The sequence below is a fragment of the Danio rerio genome, chromosome 3 (assembly GCF_049306965.1).
Source record: "Danio rerio strain Tuebingen ecotype United States chromosome 3, GRCz12tu, whole genome shotgun sequence".
NCBI classification, from domain to species: Eukaryota; Metazoa; Chordata; class Actinopteri; order Cypriniformes; family Danionidae; genus Danio; species Danio rerio.
The window spans coordinates 23,223,551-23,249,096 of record NC_133178.1 but is presented as its reverse complement, the minus strand read 5'-3'; the positions used below and the strand labels follow the sequence as shown (position 1 = coordinate 23,249,096).

At 39.3% G+C, this 25,546-nt stretch overlaps 1 protein-coding gene across 1 annotated transcript; it reads right to left on the bottom strand.

The window, feature by feature from the left end:
- Positions 1-1,889: 1,889 nt before the first annotated feature.
- On the bottom strand, positions 1,890-24,370 carry nptxra (neuronal pentraxin receptor a). The gene is given in 5 exon segments (NM_001423400.1): positions 1,890-5,554; positions 8,071-8,250; positions 17,218-17,459; positions 19,130-19,373; positions 23,405-24,370. Coding segments are annotated over 5 exon segments (1,581 nt in total). The 5' UTR covers positions 24,086-24,370; the 3' UTR covers positions 1,890-5,320.
- Positions 24,371-25,546: the final 1,176 nt, after the last annotated feature.

Sequence of the window (25,546 nt, the reverse complement as noted above, 5' to 3'; positions counted from 1 at the left end):
TTGGTATGTAAAAAGGCATCTATAGCTGATCTTGAAATTGTGTTAACTAATGAGTATATCACATTTGAATCTCCATTTGCCTTTCACTATTAGAACAAAGAATGAAATACGATGAAATAAGACCGACAAAATGAACGTTTGAAGGTCAATTTGAGGTAACATTTGCAGAACCTTAAAAGATCTTCTCTGGTGCAGAGGTGGATTTAGTTAAAGCTCACTGAGTCTTTTTTATGTACTCTAAGACAGCGAAAATGAAAAGTAGACAGATGCACAGAAGCTCCAGAGAGCTGGGTCAGATGAATTTGTTGGCTAGGGCAAAGATGATGGAAGACCCACTGTCTAATCCATTGATACAAAGGATATAGAAGAGAGCATCAGAGACCATACAGATATAGTCTGGAAACGTAAAATTGTGGGAATTGTAGTCGGGTGACTAAATTAGGAGACACAGATGAACATTTTGCTTTGTTTCAAGAGAATTCATGTTGTTGAACAACATTAAAGGTTTACTTTTTTTGCTTAAATTCTGATTTTAAAATGCACTGACACCAAGGCACTAACAAAATTGCATGCTTGTCTGATATCTGGTACCTTACTTAAAATACAAATATAAATTTGCAGAACAAAAATATTAGCCATTTTACAGTGGACTAAAGAACTCAATATGCTGTAATTTAAGAAAACACATGCAATTTTAAAGTTCGCCAGCAAATTAAGAAAATATCTTTTTCTGTTTGACAGCACACTGCTGCAAATCTTCACAACACATACACAGTGAATAAAACTCGCTGCATTTTTCACGATGCAAACATTTTTGCGAAAATTCGCTGTATTTTCTCACAACACAAGAACAGAACACAACGGAAATGTTTCAAGTGGTCCCAAAAACATGATGGACGCTGCTGTGCCATGACTAATGCTCAGTGAAGTTGTAGGAGATCTTTAATAGGTGATTTTATTTGTTTGTTTTTGTTTCTTTTAATATCCCAATTTCTATGTTTTTAGTATTTATTAGCCTAAATAACCATAACCTAAATAGCCAGGTCTGTCACATTTTAGGGTCTCTTTGAAACCTTTCCAAATGTGTTCCATGCTATTTGAAAGTGTTGGGAGGAAAGGCAGCGCGCTTTTAAAAAAAATTTTCATTGTGAGAAAATGCAGCGCATTTTATTAATTTGTTTGCGTTCTGTGAAAATGCAGCACGTTTTGATATTATTGATTGTGTTGTGTGAAAATGCAGTGCTTTTTTTAAAAATGTGTATGCGTTGTGAGGACCTGCAGCATGTGTGTTGTCAAACAGTTGAAGATCTTTTCCCAGTTTGCTGGCATTGGTTTATTGCATTTTTTTTTTTTTTTTGCATAATTACAGCAGCATGTTAAGCTCTCTCCGCCACAGTACCCTTCTGTAAAAGGTTCATTCATTCTCAAATGTTTTAAGAGCTGTTTTTACAGAAAGCACACATTTTAAAAAACTAGTTTTGATAACTGATTTTTTTTTTTTGTCTTTGATGAGAGTACATATAGTTTAGTTATTTTGCAAGATATTCAGTGACAATAATTGTGTCATTTCGGCTCATTTTAAATAAGTAATTTAAACAAACATCAAACATATTTTTTTGAGTGTTTGAAAAATGTTTCATTTGGGATTTTAATTTCACAGGAGGGTTAATAATTTTGTCCTCAACTATACATGTAGAGGAGATATTGTGCTTAGGCAATGTTTACAAGGAAGAATGAGGCAAATAGAAATAAGACAACTAATAAACAGAAATATAATATACAATTCTATAGGAAACATTTTATGCTCTCATATATTATAAATATTTGTGCATTTCATCCATCAGTAAAATACAAACTTAAGAAAGAAATAAAAGAGAACTCTGACATTTGTTGTGCTAGATATTTTAATTCTCGTGGACATCTTAGATCAGGACACATTTGATTTCAGCACAGACAAAGACACAGACCGAATGCAAGAAAAGAACATTACAGGAGAAAGAGTTTAGAAATGCAAATGAGTAAATCCAAAAGAGAGGGTAGAAAATCTTCAAGCAAAAATAGAGAGCTTAACGTCCGACTTTCAAGATATTTAATTCAAAAACAATTATATTCCAGAAAAAAAAACATTTATGTACAATCATTTGTAAACCGCGCTTTCTGAATACACTTTAAAGCATGTTCATGTATGTTAAAAAAACAAAACATCACAAATTGACCACTGAAATGCAAACAAACAGGCATTGCACTAACAACAGCAAGTACACTATACAGCAGAAAGAAATATATTTAGCGTTCAAACACTTTCAGATACACATTTCCCAGCCATTTTTTGCTGTTCATTCATATGGCTATGAAATCTCAAAATACATGCCTATAAAACATACACACATACTGTAAATGTAACCATCATCTCAGTTAAGTCCATCTGTTCAGTATATAAGTGATTGCGCAATTGAAACAGCATTCTTGTGTTTGACAAGGCCACAAAACAGGCATTTTCCAGCCTGCTGCATTTTACATAGAAACACTGAACACAATCCACATTAAAGCATATCATATGTGTGCTGTAATTTACATAAGCTCTTTACCGCCAAGATTATTCAATCACAGTTATGAAGAGCAACAGATAACATCGTGGAAGTTACATATAATAATGGTGTAAATATTATACATTCATCATATGGAATGTTTGCTGCTTATTTTACAAATATAATGTGTTTTTTAGATTGGTATAAATCTATATAGGCTATATATGCTTATTTCTCAGCATGAGAAGATATTGGTTTGTCTGTATGTATATTTGCAGATTATGTTTGACAGGAAAGCTGAAAACAGTTCATTGCAGATGCCACATTGTAAAGGGTTTAAACCATGGCTTTAAAGGTTAATGTAGTGTTTCATATATATTGCTGAAATATTCATCTGTCAAAATGCCTCCAGCTGCTCTCCTCTCCCTTCATTCGAATTCATTGCGATTCTGATGATGTTAAAGGGTTTTAAATGGAGAAGATTTCTAGCAGGGCTGACCTGACCAATAGGAATCAGCCTGCTGGAAGGATCACCATAGAAACAGTGATTCAAAAACAGCTAAAGAAAAAAACTTGAAGAGATCAAACATATAAAAGAGCCCTGGTATAAAGCAAACAAGATGATTGAGAGTGTGTGCGTTCAAAACTAACTTGAATCAAATACACTGTATGTATAAATAACAACACATCTGAATGAGTATGCAAATATTAGCTTTGAACTTTGAGGACGAAAATAAATCCTTTCATCAAACACTCAACCTGAATATCCTACATCAGAGTGGCAAACATCAGTGATAGCATTTGATGTCTAACAAGGTCTAATTAGTAAATAATATTAAGCATTTAAATGAAGTGTTGCTGTCAGACACAAACCTTGCATTGGTAATGGTAAAGTTATGGGTTGTAAACGTAGTATTGTCATGCTAAGGTTTTCTGAATACTCTTTATTATATTGCTAGATGGCAAACTGGCCATAATATTAGATATTAGACATGATAATAGTATGTGGTTTCAGAAGCTTATGATTCTGGTCCCTAGTATGGCTTTTCTGTGGGCCTATTGTTTCTTCATACATTTTCACTGATTAGTCTGCTATCTGATTTGTTCTACTCCATTTACACTTGTCCACATAAATGTGTCTACGAAAAAGTTAATATAAATCAGATTTTTTCAAATTTACTTTATTTCATTTTGAACATATGTACGATGTAATAAAACCTGGTCCATCGAGTGTGATAGCTTTACTTGCTTACTTGGGCTTTGTTGGAGATGTGGTGCGATTGCTGTATTCACAAATGCCCAAAGAAACTACCTGAGCGAAATGAGAAAATGCAGCAGCTTCTGAAAGAATGAGCCAGGTGTGAAAGCAGCCTTTGTCTCACTATGTTTAATAAACGTGTATTGAGCTCCAAGTTGCGACACTTTTGTGGCATTTTGCCCGTCTGCTTGCTGAATAATTATTTCCTATGGGTCATACACTGTATTTGCAGACACGCATTGTAGTAGCGCTGTGGTATCTGACTACTTAGAGCTGATATAACACACACACACACTTTTATTTTACTGTTAATATACATACAATATGTGGTTTCAACAACATTCACTCTTAAAAGTATAGTTTTTTTGCATCAAATGTCATGAAGGACCTTTTACATTTGCATTTGTAGGACCTTTGCATTGCACAAATGGTACTTTTATAGTCCTTTCAAGAGTTGATACTTAGCTAATGATTGATTATAAGCAAGTTTGGCATGGTGTCCTGGGAGAGAGGCCAAAAGGTCCTTGAGCCCTGGGCTCCCTCCCATTTGCAGGGTGAGAGGGAAGCTCTGAGCTCAGGTAGGTGTTGAGAACTATGAAGGGAAATGGGGAGGAGTAGGGGTGGAAGGGGGGAGTCTTCAAATCGAAGATGACTGTAGTGAGAAATCCTGGCTCTTTATAGTGGGTTAGGACTTGTCTGATTGGTGGATCATACATAGATAATGCAGAACCAGCCGTGTTCAATCATAATCTCGTTATCCTCTCGAAATTAGTTTATAAATAAACTTCACTATGTGAAACAGCACCAAAATATGTTCAACACTTCGGCCTGAAATCAACAGTATAGATCCCCAGCAGACCACTGTAAATGCATGCTAAAACCAGGTTGAAAAGGTTGCTCAAATGAGTTTCAGAAAGCATTTACACCTGGTATTTTCAAGATCAGATAGCTATTCAATCAGAGAAAATGCATGAATAGGTTAGGTGTATATGTAAAGGTAAGGTCTCATCAAATTAATTACATTTTGCTGACAAAAGTCTTCCACAATCAACAGTGTAGATATGTACATGAGACTTTCAAAACACACAGCTTTCACTGTGTACAAACTTGACCAAACCGAACCATTGCTAAATCTGTCAGTAAATCTTGTACGCTTATGCAAAATTGACATGTCTGCATATCGCTTCTGAATATTGCCAGTTTATGCGCCTGCATCTTAAGTCTAGTACATTCCCAACCATTTTATCTTGCGGCAGAAAAATAACAGCACGCTTTTCCTCAATAAGCCACTAAACTTGAGGTATCATTCTTGTTTGTAGCACAAATGGTGTGGCACGAACTATGTGCTGAATTCTGAAATAATGATAGCGAGTCTTGATCCAGCAAACGCCACTATTAAAAAGTGTTTTCTAAAAAGAAATCAACATACATGTCAGATGATGGCCTGTTTTAGCTCTTTCTGACAGATCTTTGCCATCTCTAAACCCTGGTCATTGACCCTCTGACCTTTAGCATAACCCCCTTTAGGAGTCCTTCACTGTCTGGCACTGGTGCTGTGCTCGCAATGTTCAGCCGGCTGCTTGGTGACACCTCCGAAAACCTCCACCTCACGGCTGGTCCATGGGACTACATTACCCAGCATGCCCGTGCTGCAGAGGGCGAGAGCAGAGAGCTCTGTGTGGGAAATCGGCCGGTCCCACATGTTGAATTGTGACAGCTCTCCCACTAAAGCTCGCGAAGCGTCAAAACGAAGACCACCCATTGAGCTCTGCAGGAGACAGGAAAAAAACATACTGCTCAGAAAGAAATTACATAAAATATACTAATTGTTGAAATGTTAAAGGGACAGTTCACCCAAAAAGAACCATCGTCATTTTATCACTTACTCTCCCTCATGTAGATTTAAGATTATTTTCTTATTTTGATGCAAAAGAAGATATTTGGAAAAAAGCTGGTTGATGGAACTTATTGGGCCCTATCATCCCACAGCGCAATAGGGCGCAAGATGTGTTTGGCGTGATTTGTTGCCATTTTCAGACCAGCGCAACCCTAATTTTCATGTTTTGCACCACGTTTTTTAAATAGCAAATCTGATTTGTGCCCCTATATGGAATCATGGGTGTGCTGCATGGTCTAAAAAGGAGGTGTGTTAAGGCGTATTGTTAGTGCATTGCTATTTTGAAAAACTAAAATAGACTGCTGCATTGACAGACTAAAACCTGGTCTAAAGTCCAGTGCAGAGCATATATGCAGGTCCAAAATGCTTACACATTGCTTAAGACAGACAAGATGTACAGTAATACACAAATATCTTTGTTTTTTAAATCAAAGGATTAAAATGTTACAAAATTATTATTTTCTACATAAACATAAAAACCACTGCCTCCATGCATACTTCATCTCGGGGGGCTTTTTTTCGGTTTATTCAAGACAATTTGTGTAACATTGTTATAATTAGCAGTATTATTTATTATTTGTATATTTATGTTTGTTTTATTAAAACGAGTTTTGATTTGTCCGTCTGTCCATCAATTTTGGAGATGTATACATCACCATATGGGGTAAAAGAATAAGACATGTGTTTGGATATAAGTCAGCTTTTTGACCACACTTCGTTATTATTTTTAGTGTCATTTATTGGTTTTCTGGAAATTAGAACTGAATTTAGAAATAGTTTTGAAAGAAATCTGTGCTCTTAACAAACAAAAATAAGTATGTAGGCTAACGGATGTCTTCAGTGGAGTGCGCACAACACTGTTTACTTATCCACAAAAGTAAAGGAGTAAAGTAGAGAGGAAAAGTAAAGAGAAGAGGTTTATTCTTTATCCTCGCTGCAGATGGTCTGTTTAACCATTTATTCTGTAGTGCAGCATTCGGTTTTTATAACTTACAAAGTTTGCCATGTAAAGAGCCAATGTGCCATGATGTGACTCAACTGAATCATAACGGCATGGGAGATGAGACTCTGATTAACTTAATGCACGTTATGCTCAAAACATGGCTTGTTAAACTATACGTCATAGTGCAGAGCGTATTTTTCCGTTCTTAAAATAACAAAAGTGGATTCAGACATGCTCTAAATGCTTTTGCACCATGTGCTTAGAACTTTGCGCCTAGATCGTTAAAATAGAGCGCATCGACTTCTATAGTACAAAAAAAAAATCCTATGAAAGTCAATGGGTCCAGCATCTCCCAATATATTTTCTTTTTTGTTCAACAGAAGAAAGAAATTTGAATAGGTTTTGAAAATGTGAGGGGTGGGTAAAAAAATAATAGAATTTTTAATTTTTGGTTCATTTTAAAGTAAAAGCACATTTTTACTTTAACCTAGCTGTATTTACCCCTGACATTACATAATTGAAGAGATTAGATGCAATAACCTCTAAATGCTGTCTGAAATGTTCCTCTGAAATAAGTATTTTTAACAGGCTCCTGTGTGAATGTTCAGTAATATCACTTTTATGGCAAAGAATAAATCCTTTTCCTGGTCTTGAAAGTAAAATATCTCAACATAAACAAAGGAGGCTGAGAAAAACGTTTATTTTCAATGGAAATTTCAGATGGCACTTTTCAATTATTTTAATTGAGATAGATATAATGTAATTTTACTCCTTACTAAAAACCTTGATTATGGACAATAAAATAAAAGTCTGGTGTCTGGACAATGCATAAGAAATGGAACAAAATATGTCAAGTTTTTTAATCAGTGAAAGAACATTTGGCATTTAGCTGATCCTTACTTGGAGACAAAGGATACTGTGACCTTTTCAATTTTAATATCCAGTGTTGTTAAAAGATTTGCTTCATAAATTGTTAAATAGCTTTCACTGTGCCCTTTAGGGTATTTTATTTGGAAGTATTATACTAAGAAATGTTGCTACACACATCCACAAATGTACGTATTAGATAATCCAGATACTAGAACTGCCCCTTTGTGTATTCACTGGTGAAATGAAAACATGGAAACATGTTTTCAGAAAACACTGTTTCCCTTTTCTTTTTGTTTATCATAGTCAATCCACACAGATTAAATGTGTAAACCCAGACTGCAAAAAACAACATGGAAAAGAGGATGACTTTAAGCTCCTTTAGGTCCAGGATCAGTATACCCGTGGTTAATGAGAAAGGGATGAAAAGGGCAGGAAAAATGTAAAGGAAGAGATAAACAAAGGGTGTTTTTCAGATGGTGGTGATTTCTACATGCTGTGTGAAAATGCCAAAAAGCTGCCCATCTTGACCTATCGCCATCTGGCAAATACTGACAATGGCCAAAATCTGACGTACCTGTTCTTGGCCAAGAATGAGAGTTCCTCCCCGTCGGATGTTGTGACGGGTTGCCAGGTCACTTCCTTCTAGCTTCAGTTTGCCCCCTAAGTAGGCGTGCCATGCTCCAGCTCTTCGGTTCCAGCTCACACACATATGCTGCCATCTGCCCACTGTTAAGTTCAGAGGCAACAGCGCCACCTACAGGATGGAGGATCAGACAAAAAATCTTAATTACGATTCAAAGACTAAAACTGTTGTCCATGTGCTTTGATAATTAAGAGCAGTCTGCAGTTTGTAATGAAAGCCTGAGAGATTATTTTACTGTCTACTTATAGTGCTCTAAAACACACTGCTGACAGTGAACAAAAAAATGCTTTACTAGTTTTTTCGATTGCCTTGGTAAGAGAAATCAGAGGCCAAATTAAGTGAGTGTGTCCTCACGGCAGTCTACAGCACGATGACAAACTGGATCAGATCCAAACCTGCTGGACAAGCCTGTGCAAATGGTTGTTGATAGAAATGAAAGATATTCATATTACTTATTAAATTACCCATTACATTGTGGGATATTAACGTCTACACCAGAAATGTCCAAAGTTGTTCCTTGAGGGCCGGTGTCCTGCAAAGTTTAGTTCTAAACCTAATCAGACACACCTGGGCTAGCTAACCAAGCCCTTACTAAGCTTTCTAGAAACATCCAAGCAGGTGTGTTGAGGCAAATTGGAGCTAAAATCTGAACCCAATCAGTTATTAACATCTACACCTACCCCAACCCATCCATCACAGTGGCATGGGCATTACCATATGGGTCTTTACAATGTCCAGTGGATGTGATAGCTACAGTACATTATCGTGTTACAGACTGCAGCGAGGACATCTTCAACTAAGCATCTCTCTTCATCATTTACCAAATATGAGCCTTAAAAATCCTAATAGAATGTGTGCAAAAATGTATTCCCCTTTTTAATTTTTGGTCCATCAAGTACAGCATATATTCTATAACATTTAAATATTCTATGAGAATGGAGAGGTCCACAGCTATAAATAAGAACATAGAGGAATGATATTGTTGAAATCACTTTCAAGAAATGTTTTCCCCCAGCTAATGGAGAATAGAAATGTCCCCTGAAGTTGCTCGAAGCACACAAAGCATTATTTAGTGTCTTGGCATGATTTCAAATGAAGCAAGATAAAGGGTGGAAATTATATTGAGTAGTTCTCTCATTTTTAATAGAATAGCCAGTAGTATTTCATTTATACAAGATCCCAACCAGAGCCATTTATCTCATTAATGTCTGAATTGACAATTTCATTGTTGTCTTCAAGAATTGCATTTTATATTGCTAAAATAAAAGATGATTTAATTACAATATTGATTTGGTTTGATACAACTGAAATACAATACAACTGACACCAATTCATGTTACTACCTTAAATATTATAAATTTAATTGATTTCTCATTATTTTAAAATTGCATTTCTAAGGGGTTAAAGAAACTGACCTTAAAATCAGACATATAAACAGAGATGTTTATTATTGTTGTAAATGAGGGCGATGCCAACCCTCTTGTGCACCACCAGAGGGAACCATCGCCAGAATTCTGATTCGACTCACGGACTCAAAATCCCATAAGCCCTGCTACCTGGCACTGATTACGGTCCAGGTGCAACTCATCAGCTCTCGTGTATATATACCACACTCACGCTCCGGTTCGTTGCGAAGTCTTGATTTGCCTGGCTGTCATTTCTGAGCGTTCCATACTCCCTGCTTCGGACTGATCTGTGTTTCTGACCCTGTGCTTGTTCTACGATTACGAAAGACATCTGCCTGCCCCTGATCTATCTCCAGCCTGTTATTCTGACCAGTAAGATATCTGCCTGCCTTTGAACTTTTGCCTGTCCCACGTTCTGTCTCCTGGATTGCCCCTTTGTGTTTGTTTGTATGTGTGCTCTTAATAAAGCTTGCAAATGGATTCAATGCCTTCTGACTCATCACAACAGAAGACTTCGCCACTACAGAATCCAGCAGCTTTAGCACAAGTCTCGACTGAACTTTCCGCTCAAGCCACTCAGTTAGCCACCCATCATCAACAACTCACCCATCTAACTTTTCTCACGGAGGAACTGGTGAGAGCTATGCAGCAACTCCGTCATCCGAATCCTGCAGTTACCCCGCCTGCTACCATGACAGCTTCTCAACCAACGCATGTCTCCAATGCTCCGGCTACCGTAAGTCCCCGATTAGCTTTTCCTGAAAAGTTTGATGGGTCACCTTCTCGCTGCAAAGGCTTCTTATTGCAATGCAAACTATTTGTTAACCAACAACCTGCATTATATCCCACTGATTCTAGTCGGGTGGCTTTTGTATGCAACCTGTTAACGGGGAAAGCGCTGGAATGGGCTACAGCGATATGGAAGGAGGAGGAATGTAACTATCCCACATTTGAAACTTTTCTCAAGCAATTTCGGGAAGTGTTCGAGCACCCAGCAGATGGGAGAAGCCCCGGTGAGCAGTTACTTTCTCTTACACAGGGGCGTAACACAGCTGCAGAATACGCCTTGTCATTTCGCACTCTCGCCGCTCAAACTAACTGGGTTGAGGATACACTGAAGACACTATTCAGACGGGGTCTGAATACCAATCTACAATCTGAATTGGCTTGCCGTGACGAAGGAAAGAAATTGAACGAACTCATTGAACTTACCATCCGTCTTGATCATCTGATTCGCAGCCGTAGAAATCCTCGCACACAGCTCCATGTTTCAAGTGACACGCCCCCTGATGAACCCATGCAACTGGGTTTCACCCGTCTCACCCATGAAGAAAGAATGCATCGATTGCAAAATCATCTATGCCTGTACTGCGGTCAATCAGGGCACAGGAAATCCACCTGCAGCGTGCGACCTCAGACACCAGTTCAATCGGTGAGTCCTTCCCATGTTCCTGCACTTTTCAGTGTACTGATTCCTGTGATTATTAAATTTGATAAAAGAATGATTAATACTACGGCTCTTGTCGACTCTGGATCTGCCGGAAACTTTATATCTAAGAAATTTGCTTTATGTCACGAACTATCTCTCAGCTCATATGATTCCTGTCTTGCAGTGGAAGCACTAGACGGTCGTCCTGTGGGTGAAGGACGCATCCGTATGATTACGAATAAGCTACAGTTACAAGTTGGTGTTCTACACATTGAAGAAATGCAATTCTACATTATTGATTCAGTTAATCATCCACTGGTGTTGGGACTGCCCTGGTTAAGGCGACATGACCCTCATATCTCCTGGAGGGACGGACAGATATTGCAGTGGAGTGAGTCATGCATGAAACAGTGCATCCAGCCCATTCACAAAATTCCATTACGAACCACCAATGTGTTACCTGAACTCGTTGATGAACTAATCCCCATTGAGTACCATGACTTACATGAAGCTTTTAGCAAACAAAAAGCTACTCAACTTCCCCCACATCGACCAAGTGATTGTGCTATTGAGTTAATTCCAGGTTCAAGTCCTCCAACGGGTCGAATATTCCCTCTGTCACAACCTGAGCACAAGGCAATGTCTGAATATATCGACGAAGAATTGGCCAAGGGTTTCATCCGACCTTCTACATCTCCTGCTTCAGCTGGATTCTTCTTTGTAAAGAAGAAAGATGGCAGTTTACGTCCCTGTATTGATTACCGAGGGCTCAATGAAATCACCGTAAAATTCCGCTATCCATTACCCCTCGTACCTCCTGCCCTGGAACAATTAAGAAAGGCTAGATATTATACCAAGCTTGATCTTCGCAGTGCATATAACCTTGTCAGAATCCGTGCTGGTGACGAGTGGAAGACCGCGTTTTCCACCACTAGGGGGCACTATGAGTACACGGTAATGCCCTTCGGCCTGTCAAACTGTCCATCCGTGTTCCAATCTTTTATGAACGATGTCTTTCGGGATATGCTGGATCGCTGGGTCATCATTTACATCGACGACATCCTCATATATTCAAACACGATGAAGGAACATGTTGAACATGTACGTATAGTGTTGCAACGCATGATTCAACATCGTCTGTACGCCAAATTAGAGAAGTGTGAATTTCACCAGACACAGATCGCCTTTTTGGGATACGTCATCAGTGCAGAAGGGATTACCATGGATGATACGAAGGTACAGGCAGTTCAACGATGGCCGTTACCCCAGAATCTCAAGGAGTTGCAGCGATTTCTAGGTTTTGCCAACTTCTATAGACGGTTTATCAGAGGCTTTAGTTCAATAGCCGCACCATTAACAGCCATGACCAAACGAAATTCCCACAAACTATCCTGGTCCTCTGAAGCACGCCAAGCATTTAGCGATCTGAAGACTCAATTCACCACAGCTCCTATTCTCCGTCATCCCAACCCAGACCTACCTTTCATTGTGGAAGTGGATGCATCCAACACAGGAGTCGGTGCTGTGTTATCTCAACGTCAGGGTCAACCATCCAAAATGTATCCATGTGCCTTCTTCTCCCGTAAATTGACCAGCGCAGAACGAAACTATGATGTGGGAAATCGCGAATTACTGGCAATGAAATTAGCCTTGGAAGAATGGAGACACTGGCTGGAGGGGGCTAGTCAGCAATTCACCATATTAACTGACCACAAGAATCTGGAATATCTTCGCTCAGCCAAACGTCTAAATCCCAGACAAGCTCGTTGGGCTTTGTTCTTCACCAGATTCGACTTCATTGTCACCTATAGACCAGGGAGTAAAAATAGTAAGGCAGATGCACTATCCAGGCTATCAGAGGATAAAACCCCAATTAGTGATGAAACCATTATTCCTACGAACTTACTAGTGGCTCCAGTACAGTGGGACATACTTACCGAGATCCAAGAGGCCAACCGAGAAAACAACCCTCCAGTAGACTGTCCGAATCACCTGATTTTTGTACCCAATAACATACGTACCAGATTACTGACCCATATTCATGACACTCCCAGTTCGGGGCATCCAGGCATCACTGCAACTTTGGAGTTAGTCAAAGCCCGTTTCTGGTGGCCGTCCCTCACGAAGGATGTAATTAATTATGTTCAGAAATGTGAAATTTGCCAAAGCACGAAGGCATCTCACCAAACCCCTGCTGGCCTGTTACAACCGCTACCGGTTCCGCAACGGCCCTGGTCCCATATAGCGGTGGACTTCATTACGGATCTCCCTGTTTCCCAGAACAACACAGTCATTCTCACGGTGGTTGATCGTTTCTCCAAGGCTTGTCGCCTAATACCGTTGCCCAAATTGCCCTCTGCCTTTGAAACCGCAGAAGCCCTGTGCAATCATGTATTTCGAATGTTTGGCTTACCTGATGATATCGTCTCAGACAGGGGATCCCAATTCACTTCCCGGGTATGGTCCGCTCTCTGTAAAAATCTAAATATTAATGTTAGTCTCACCTCAGGGTACCATCCTCAATCCAACGGCCAAACTGAACGTATGAATCAAGAAGTCATTCGATTTCTACGTTCCTACTGTCATCAGCAACAGCACGACTGGAGTCGCTATCTGATGTGGGCAGAATATGCACAAAATTCATTAATAAAGCCAGCCACGGGTATCACGCCATTCAAATGTATTCTTGGCTACCAACCACCCCTGTTTCCATGGTCCGGAGAACCCACTGAGTTACCTGCTGTCACGGATTGGCTGCAGCGGAGTGAGGATGTCTGGAACCAGGCTCACAGACATCTCATGAGGGCAGTCAGGAGGAGAGAGATTCAGGCGAACCGTCACCGACGCCAGGGACCCACGTATCAACCGGGGCAGTGGGTGTGGTTGTCGACACGAGACCTTCGTCTGAGATTGCCCTGCCGCAAACTCAGTCCCAGGTATGTAGGGCCATTCAAAATTGTACGCCAGATTACTCCAGTGTCTTTTCGCTTAGCCTTGCCTAATCATTATCGTATTTCTCCTACTTTCCACATGTCATTACTCAAACCCGCTGGTGGTCCACGAGAGGAGGCGGTTGAGGAGGAATCGGAAACCAGGACCCCTCCACCTGTCATGATCGAGGGCGAGGAAGCTTACCTCGTTCGAGAAGTGCTGGACTCTCGACGTCGGGGTGGCGCCCTCCAATATCTGGTGGACTGGGAAGGGTACGGTCCAGAGGAACGGTCCTGGGTGAATGCTAGAGATATTCTAGACCCAACTCTCACGGAAGAGTTTCATCAAAGGTTCCCAGAGAAACCAGCCCCCCGACAGCGCGGTAGACCCCGGCGTCAGGTGCCTTCTCGCTTCAGGAGCCGCTCGCAGGAGGGGGGTTCTGTTGTAAATGAGGGCGATGCCAACCCTCTTGTGCACCACCAGAGGGAACCATCGCCAGAATTCTGATTCGACTCACGGACTCAAAATCCCATAAGCCCTGCTACCTGGCACTGATTACGGTCCAGGTGCAACTCATCAGCTCTCGTGTATATATACCACACTCACGCTCCGGTTCGTTGCGAAGTCTTGATTTGCCTGGCTGTCATTTCTGAGCGTTCCATACTCCCTGCTTCGGACTGATCTGTGTTTCTGACCCTGTGCTTGTTCTACGATTACGAAAGACATCTGCCTGCCCCTGATCTCCAGCCTGTTATTCTGACCAGTAAGATATCTGCCTGCCTTTGAACTTTTGCCTGTCCCACGTTCTGTCTCCTGGATTGCCCCTTTGTGTTTGTTTGTATGTGTGCTCTTAATAAAGCTTGCAAATGGATTCAATGCCTTCTGACTCATCACAACAATTATCACAAATAAAACCTAGAGAAACGACATCAGTATATTGTAAACCGATAGGTTCAAATATTTCTTTCCAGTTATCAAACAAATAATCTGTTTTAATAGTTTTGTAACTATTACATTGTTTTAAATTCCAAATTGTATTTATACATCAGAGTAAAAATCTATGACTGGTGGAAAAACATATTCTGTGATTGTGTACCTGGCTCACTTCGCCATGACCTCTTTTGTTTTTTAAAAACTTATCCTTCAGGTTTTTCCAAACCTTTTAACAAAAACTTTCTCCTTTTCCATGGCTGTTGCTATTTGTAGCCAAGAATTATTGATCATCTGGTTATCTCTATGATCAGGGATCATAAAGATATCTGTACAGTCACACCGTTTCAGACAAAATCTCTTCAAAGTGTTTCATATTCAACTCAAATCAAACGCGGCGCCGCGTGCACTTTTCGCTGGAGTTTTAAAAAAATGCTATACGCACCACCAGCCGAAATCATGTCGCGCGCACCCAAAGCAAACATCTGCAATCTCCACGATGACATCACATTCCCCACTTGCACTCAAGCGAACAAGAGGACATGTCGAGTATAAACCAGGGTTAAAGGGATGGGCTAGATAGCCCTTGAAACAAAGATTTTTCAGGACCACACTCAAAACCAAGGGGTAAAAAAATTTCACAGAATACACCAGCTACAAAGGCAGCATGACTCCACCCGGAAGTAAGGAGATGCACAAATGAATATTTTGGTCCTTATTACGAATTTTTACAACAAACCAGCACATGTTTTAATACATTTATGTTTACCATCATGCTTTTAAAAAAACGCTAAAATAAAACTGCTAAATTTCGATATCTATAATTCATATTAATAACTCCTGTATAGCAGTCCCACAACATTCTGACACTCGATGACACTGGAATACCCTTTCAGAAAAGTCTAGTGACTGGGCATGACCTTTTTACAGTGTCTGGCAAACTGTTAAAGTTGTTTCCTGTATTTACATAGATGAATATGGACACAGTGTAAACACAGTATAGTTACGATCTTACATGCCTTCAGTAATTTCCTGAAGATAAATACCAAAAAATAATGCAACTGGAATAACTACAGCAGTCTCCATCGTCGATCTCATATGAAGCAAAAAATCGTAATGACATTGTCACGGTTGCAGGTTTGTGCGCTCTTCCGGAGTGTCTGTTTGATCATGTGGGTTTGTTTTGTTTTTGTGGCCCACGTGTATTTGTTTTGGTCACATGTCATGACAGGTACTCAGCTGGACTGATTGTTCGCCAGCTGATACTCATTATCGTGCCTATATATGTGCTACATGTTCAGTGTTCATTGTCAGTTCGTTACATGTGCTTATGGTGCTTCTTGTCTGTGCTCAGGACCTGAGGAGTTTTTACTGGACCCTGTTTCCTGCCTGATTCCAGCCCTGTTTCTCCTAGTTCTAGCACTGCACTCATTCCTTGCTTTTGTTTTGACTTTGTTAATAAATTATTATTTGTATCACTCGCACTTGGATTCACCAGAACATTATTTACGTGTGACAGACATGTGCAGATGTAGTAGTGCTGTCCCATTTCTTAAGGGAAAATTTTGAAGCCCTTCCCCTTCCTCTTCACACTCTGCTTCAAGGGCCAAGGGGTAGGGGTAAAAAAACAGAATTGGGATTGGGCCGTAGTAGTTACATCAAACCTAGAAAAATAGTTCCCAAAACATGTTCCTATGGGTGTTTATATCCAATAAGGTCTATGATAAACATAACTTGACAATACTTGAATATTTTTCTCCACCAATATTCAACCACCCTTTCATTTTCTTTTGGCTTAGTCCCTTATTTATCACATTCACACATGCACTCATACACTACAGCCAATTTAGTTCATCTAATTCACCTATAGCGCATGTCTATGGACTGTGGGTGAAACCAGAGCACATGGAGGAAACCCACATGAACACAGAGAGAACATGCAAACTCAAGACAGAAATGCCAACTGACGCTGCTTGGACTTGAACCAGTGACCTTCTTGCTGTGAGGCGACAGTGCTAACCACTGAGCCACCGTGCCACCCTCTACCAATATTTAACTATATTATTAAAATAGAAAAATGTTTGCAAATTTTATAAAAGACCAATTTAGAAGCTATTATGTTTCCTTCAAAACAACTCAAATCACTAATAAGCAACTAGATAAGATCACACCAATTGTAGTGTGACTGTGTGCAGTTTATGCTCCATCATTAAGTAATGTTTACCACATCTCCCACAGTCATAAATATAAAGACCCCATTAAAAAAGAAAAACCCAAAGGGAAATCTCAAGGGAACCAGTTGTGAATTAATCTTCTAGATTTTGACATCTCGCTGCAGCACTACGTTCTCATTCGTCTTTGTCAAATACTGTGATGCTCTACCTCATTATTAATGATCAGCTCAATGGGCCCATGAACCAGCTGCTGAAGCACAAACTCATGGTTCTGGTCAGAAACAGCATAAGAAACCACAGTTCCCAGGATGCTCTTTGCAGGTTTGAGCCACATGCAGACAGTCAGAGCGTGGAGGATTGGGATTTCCTGCTTTATGATGGCATACATGGAGGAGCTGCGGATGGGGAATGAGAGCCTGTAACCCTCTGGAAACTTGTTCTCAGAAAGACCTGTGAAACAAATAGGAGAAAGAGAAAGAACAAGAGACAAATAAGATAAAAGATCCAATAAAAAGACATTTTTGGTTTAGCAAACAGACCAAAGTTAATTGAATTTAACTTGTTTTATTTTAAACTAAACTTATATAACAATTTCATACATCCCTTTGATTCCTAGTATGAGCCTTAGATGAAACGTCCCATTTTATCCTTTGATATTTGTGATCATATATAAATAGAAAACATAAATGCAAGGAAAGCACCTACTTTGATATCTCTGGATGTTTTGTGAAATCAAAATTTTTAAATATTGGCAAAATAAGGTTTCATCCTTATTTAGTATAATATAATAATATACTGTTCAACCTATATATGCTCCCACTGCATGAGCCAAATATTGAGAAAGAACCAAATCTCCTACCACAACTATGCTGAAGACACTGAGATCTACATAGCCTTATACTGCCTAATGACTACAGCCCCATTGACACCCTCTAGCAATGCATTGATGAAATTAACAAGTGGATGTGCCAAAACGTTCTTCAGTTAAACAAAGAGAACACTGAAGTCATTGTGTTTGGGAACAGAGATGAGGTTCTCAAGGTGAATGCGTACCTTGGCTCTAAGGGTCAAACAACAAAAAATAAGGTCAACAATCTTGTGTGATTCTGGAGTCAGATCTGAGTTTTAGTAGTCATGGCAAAGCAGTCAATAAATCAACATACTATCATGTCAAAAACATTGCAATAATTAGATGCTTCGTTTCCAGTGAATACTTAGAGAAACTTGTTCATACTGTTATCAGCAGCAGGGTGGATTACTGTTCCGGCCTTCCCAAAAAGACAGTCCAGAACGCTGCTACCAGGATTCTGACTAAAACCAGGAAATCAGAGCACATCACACCTGTTCTCAGGTCTTTACACTGGCTCCCAGTTTCATTCAGAATAGGTTTTAAAGTATTACTACTTGTCTATAAAACACTAATGACCTAGGACCTTAATACAAACCTGACCAGCCCCCCATATATAAATACACTTGCCTTGTAATATAATATAGTCATTCATTCATTCATTTTCGTTTAGCTTAGTTCCTGATTTTTGTAATATGATACATGTTTATGTAAAATGAGCATACTTATTCTGACTGCTACTTCTTTTTTTTGTCATATTATTAGCATTTTCCCATTTGCCAATTAAATGTCTTAAAGTGACAAGTGACAAGTAAGTCTTCAATTGGTGGTTTGAAGCATAGTGACAAAGTTTAAAGACCTAATAGGACTAATTAATGAGCATCTAAATTTGCCTGACAAAAAAATTGGTGCATAAACTTTTTTTACACCAAACAACTATTTAGTAGTGGTCTTTTGTAACACCTTTAATGTTTTTAACAAGAAAATAGATATATAATGCTTTATATCACATAAATTGTCTTTATGCTTAAAAAACATTTTCATCAAATATTATTAAGATTTCTGGGAACCAAACAATGTTAGAGCTTAACTTCAATTGTAATGACAAAAAAAAGGAAAAATAAAGAAGAAACATTTCTCTTGTTGCTCGATATAACAAGTCAGTCATAAATCCTGCAACTATTTTTGGTCGGAATCCACCTTTAAGAAGATCCTGGTATAATTACTCATGAATTAATATTTCATCAAGCAGTAAACCCGACCTCTGCCTCACCTTTCTCCAGGCTGCTGATCCGCTGGTGTACAGTGTCCAGTCCATAGTCAATATGATCCTGATGTTTTTGCGTCTCTTTGCGTAGCGCTTTCCTCTCCTCCTCCAGCAGTTTAATCTTCCTCTTCAGTTCTCCCTCCAGATCCTCCACTCGTCTCTGTGCAGCTGCTACTGGTGTACGAGGAGCACCTGCAGATTTCTGTGAGCTTGAGTCTGTGTGGTTAAACGCTGGTGCCGCCATTTCAGACTGTAAGCAAGAAAGTAATCAGGTGACATTAATCTTTTGTTAAAAAGTCAGTCCACCCGAAAATAGCTATTCTGTCATTTCATCCTCAGATATTCCAAACCCATGGTCTCTTGTTAATCAAATCTGAGAAAATCAAATCTTAAAAATTAAGAAATCTAAAAGCAAATCCATTTTGATTTCATGTCTTCTATAAGGACATGGTTTGTGACGATTAGAGGTAATTTAGACTTTATTCACATGTAAAGATTGATCAGCGATACCGCATTCAGATTTGGCCACAGTGGTGGAACCATGCTTGCTTGACGAGTGAGAACCAATGAGGTTCATTCTTACATACCAAGCAGGTAAGGTGGAGTTTTTGTTTGTATTTAGTAATGTGTGTTAATTCAATTCAAGTTTATTTGTAAAGAGCTTTTCAAAATGATTATTGTTTCATAGCAGCATACATATACATATACATATTATCCACACTGGCCAGAGTTAAATTACCATATTCAATAGTGTTAACAATTTAACACTGGCTCAAGAGTTAAATATTATTTTCTTGTTTTATTAACATATTCACATACTTTATAAATACAATACATACTGTTCTAGTCATGCATTATAAAACAGAGGAAAAGCATAAAAGCTTGTTTTCATATTTGGTTCATGTGCATTTTAAATGTAATAAGATTTACGGTTTAAGATCATCAGCTTTCACAACAGCATCAAACTCATTTCCAATTACCTAAATGCATCACAATGCACATTTAAGAGTGCTGTAACAAGTTTTTTTAACCAAAAAAATGAACGTTTTTCTTAACACAAGAACGCTGGTGATTTTACAGAATATTGGCAGCTCATCTTTGTGCACATTGAAAGTTTTTATTCAGTGCCATTAAGTGTAGTCCAACAGGTAGAGTAAAAGTCTTTTTGTTTTGTGATTTGCAAAGCACTGGCCAAGTCTTCACTTAGACAGAGATGTTCATTTGTCCAAATTATTTTTCCTGTCTGTATCCCAAAGCAATGGCATAGTCTATTTTTAAAATATATACAGTTAAAGCCAGAATTATTAGCCCCCTTTTGATTCTTTTTTGTTTTTAAAATATCTCCCAAATGACATTTAACAAAGTAAGGACATTTTCACAGCATGTCTGATAACATTTTCTTTTCTTCCGGAGAAAGTCTTATTTGTTTTATTTCGGCTAGAATAAAAGCAGTTTTCAATTTTTTAAAAAACATTTTTAAGGCCAAAATTATTATTAACCCCTTTAAGCTATTACTTTTTTTAATAGTCTACAGAACAAACCATTGTTATACAATAACTTGCCTAATTACCCTAACCTGCCTTAACCTAATTAACCTGGTAAAGCCTTTAAATGTCACTTTAAGCTGTGTAGAAGTGTCTTGAAAAATATCTAGTCATGTGTATGTGTTGACAAGATCTTTCTGTCAGAAATTAGAGAAACTTTTTTTAAGTGTACATTATTAAGTGAATAAAAGGCTAGAACTCTCTTAAATGTGCCCTTGTTAATTCTAGCTGTCCATTCACTGTTTATTTATTTATTTACCTTTACTTACAACATTAATCTTGCTTTTTAACAGTTTTACCTGCAGTTTTTGTTTGTCTTTGCTTGTGTCGTATGTCATTCTTTTCGATGCTGTGCATTCTTTCTGCATATTAATTAAAGTATCTGAACTGAATGCTACAGTACAGGTAAAGTAGAGTAAATCTGGTCATCAAAAAAAAAAAACAATCTTGTTGAACTCTCAGACAAAAATCCCTCAGATTTGATTAAAAACATCTTTTATTTTGGAAATTAACAAAGTCTAATGGGTTTGGAATGATATGAGAGGCAGTAAATGATGCTAGATATATTCTGGGATGATCTAAATTTCTAACTGAAACATTTTGCTAAGTCAACGTTATAAATATGTGTGATAAATATGTGTGCAATAATCTCAAACATCAATATTGCATAAATACAATAATTCTAACAGACAGTCAGCAAACTAATTCATGCAATTATAAAGTGTTTAGCAATTGTAAAGTCAAATGACTCTCAGCATGGCGTTCACTTATCACTCATTTTCATGATTAGCATATTTTCAGTAAGACCCACACGCATCATAAAATTTTTATGCATGGTTCTAATAGTATGCATGGCTAATTCTGTGATGATCCGTTGAACTGCACCAACTAGCTCATGGAACTGCCATTCGCAGTCACACTGCAGGAGTCTATAATATGCTTTCAGTGGATTGTGTCATGTTTCTCATCGCTCCCCTGCTGCCACACATGCTGTAGTCAATGATTGGAGGAGGCTAAATATATCCTTGACTTTCAAAGCATACATTCTTTTATTCATCCATTTTCTTTCCATGGAAAACATGGGCTATTTTACTTTTGCAGCCTGTCTAGATTACCATTAGACTGAGATCAGGGTTAGATTGAGGTTAAACAGATGCGCTAGAGGGGGTCCTGATGAGGATGCAATTTGTCGCTCCTATCGGCTCATAAAGCAAGAAACGCAAGCTATATTTCCATGGAAACCCAATCAGGGACGCGCATGTAGCGCGCAGCGATAAATCATGGCACAGGCGCGCGACTGTACGTGAGCTGAAACGCAATTCAGCTCTAGATGAGATGAACTTTACGAGCTCACTGCAGCACTCCTGTGAGTTGAAGACAGCCCCAGGTGATTATAAATTCGTTTATCAACAGGTCAGGCAGCATCATAACACAGCTCTAGATGCACATTTGTTTTATTAAGTGGTCGATGACGCTGTACGCCTATTCAAAATGCCTGTTTAAATTAACATTTTTAACATTATTCTGAATTAGACTATAAACAAATTTTTTTCTCATGGTACTTGAAACAGCTCAGGTAAATATCAAGTCATTCACTTTCTTTTCGGCTCAGTCCCTTTATTAATCTGGGGTCGCCACAGTGGAATTTAACGCATGGATGCCCTTCCAGCCACAACCCAACAAAGTTGACATGTTCGCCATCTTGGAAAAATCTCCACCCCACTCCATGTGAAAACCACTGAGTTTTTCAATTTATTTCAACATTATGCAGCTTTTGGAGGGAAAAACTATGGTAACTTTATTTTTTGTGTTAGTTTTATATTGTGCTGAAAATTAAACGTTTTTTTTTTTTGGCAAATATAGATGTTCATAGATGGTTGACACATCACAAACTGGCTCCAATTTAACATGCGAACAGCTTCAAGCTGGGGTATACTTCTTTCTCAACTTTTACTTCATGCTTATGTCTACAGTTTTCAACTCAACTGTGAATTAGTGCTGATAAATGAGTTTGGCACACATGCTTATGCCCCATACTATTTTGCTGACTTATTCCAATAGTCTTAACATTCTCTTCAAGTTTACAACAAATATTTGTGAGATATTTGTGCATGGACATTTGCAGACACCTCTAATGACAAAATCTGTATTTGGAAAAGTGAATGGGCCTCTGCAGACAGAGGTATTCTATAGACACGATATGACAGCCCAAGACAGCTAATGAGGCATTGCATACACTCAAATAAAGGTATGAGAGCTGTCACTGGGGCAGTGGCTTTTCAGTGGGTATTTGTTTGTATATAAAGAGTCAATAATGACATCAGTGTGTATACTAGGCTATATAACTATGACAAGCACAAAGGAAGCCATGATGTTGCCATGCAACTATTATAAAGGCAATTTAGTATTATGTTTTAAGCTAGAATTAAGGACAAAAGAAGCCATTAAAAAAACTTCATGACATCCAATACATGACTTGGAAATTCATGCCATTTTTTAAAACGTATCTATATGTATATAAAATTGTAAAATGAATTTTAATCGTGCACGATTGATAACAGCAAGAGTCTACGAATATTTGGCACGCTATAAAACTACATATTAATAGGTTTCCCAAGTTAATCACTTTAGGATTAAGGATGAGTCTATATGTCATTAACCAATAAAACTGTTGATTCTCTCCCACTAGCCTATCTCGACTACTGTTGAACATCATAAGGTCTTGCGCTCTCCTTACCTCTAGTTTCTCAATGCGGTCTTTCATCTGAGTTATGGCGTGCACCAGCTCCTCCATCGCATGAGCCGTCCGCATTGAGGATCCCGCATCGTCCCGCATCATGAGTTGCTCCTTATTCTCTTTGCGCGCTTCCCCAACACCCCCTGCGCTTCGTTCCGGGACCTTCCGTCCCTTCATGCCACTTTCGCATTCCGACAGCTTTCCCGTTAGTTCCCGGATGGTTCTCTGGTCTGTGAGGATCTCATCCTTCTGCTGCAGGACGGTCTGCCGGAGCTCCTCGGCAGTGGTGCGGAGGTATCCCCAGTCCTCTCCAGCATATAACGACTGGTCGTCAGCTTGTTGCTGAAAGTTTTTCGGGTTGCACTCACCGGCGGGGACAGGGGTGCAGATGAGTCTGCTGTAGGTGACCTGCTGTTCGCTGCCTCCGGTCCCTAGTCCCGTTAGACCGTAGAACGTTGGCGCCTCCGGTCCTCCTCGTTCCCTGCTTGACGCATCAGTACCGTGAAGAGCATCCAGCGGTCCTGCCCGGGCGACGGACCCGGAGGAAATCGCTTTCCCGGCTGCGTCCGGTGAGAGGGACTGGTTGTCGGCCAGGGGCTGCGCGGCGGCGGCGGATGCCGGTGGGGATCCGCTGTGGACCGCGGCGATGATGCAGATGACTGCTCCGATGAACGCCACCATCCCGGCGGCCAAAATGACAACGATGAACTTCAGGGTGGCGGTTAAAAAAATCAGTAATGAAAAGAAACAAAATATAACGGAATAATATTGATCCTAAAGATGCATTAAGTTCATCAATAAATTCGTCGACTCTCGAAATCAACAGCCTTTGCTGTGCGATGTGTCCACCCGCAGGACGCGTCTCTCTACATCTCCATCTCAGCACCGAGGGGACAACAAGAGGTGGGGGTTTAGCTTACACATCAGGGGTGGGCTGCACATGCAGGAGGTGGAGACAACAGCAGACTCATGTCAAACCAATGTGAGCCTCAGCTTATAGACTATATATATATATATATATATATATATATATATATATATATATATATATATATATATATATATATATATATATATATATATATATATATATAGTATTCTGAATATGTAATGCCAGTAGTATACTCCAGGTCATCTGGCAATATGACAATACAGAAATAAATATTAATGAAAATATCACTGAAACAGGACGATGCAGTGACGCAGTAGGTTGTGCTGTCGCCTCACAGCAAGAAGGTTGCTGGGTTGCTGGTTCGAGCATCGGCTCAGTTGGCGTTTCTGTGTGGAGTTTGCATGTTCTCCCTGCGTTCGCGTGGGTTTCCTCCAGGTGCTCCAGTTTCCCCCACAGTCCAAAGACATGCGATTCAGGTGAATTGGGTAGGCTAAATTGTCCGCGAGTGTGTGTGGATGTTTCCCAGAGATGAGTTGCGGCTGGAAGGGCATCCGTTGCGTAAAAACGTGCTGGATAAGTTGGCGGTTCATTCCGCTGTGGCGACCTTGGATTAATAAAGGGACTGAGCTGAAAAGAAAATGAATGAATGAATGAATTACTGAAACAAGTTAAATACAACATTCATTACAATATTAGCATTTCCCCAGCAATGCCATTTTCACGCCAAGGCAGATCAATGTTTAATTCAATATCAGGGTCAGTGTTGTGTGTGAACAACGGTAAGGCAGCCCTAAAGACTTGTTTAGAAAAGTAAGTGTAAAGTCAGGTGTTGTTTAACCAATATGTTTTATACTAGTCTTATTCTATTATTAAGAGGGTATGAGTGTTTCCCAGCACTTGGGGTTCACAAGTTTGTGCATGGGCGAGGCAGGAGAGATCCACCAATAAAGGCATATGCCAGAGTAATTGGTCCATTCTCCTGTGGCGACCCCTCATAAAGCAGGAAATTAAGTTGAAGGAAATTAACGACTGTTTCATCCCAGTTTTGGATCAAATAAACAATTGATTCAATTGATTTCAGTCTATCCTTTCATTCATTCATTTTCTTTTCGGCGTAGTCCCTTTATTAATCACGGGTTGCCACAGCGGAATGATCCGCCGACTTATCCAGCATTTGTTTTCTGCAGCAGAAGCCCTTACAGCTGCAACCCATCACTGGGAAACACCCATACACTCTTACATTTACACAC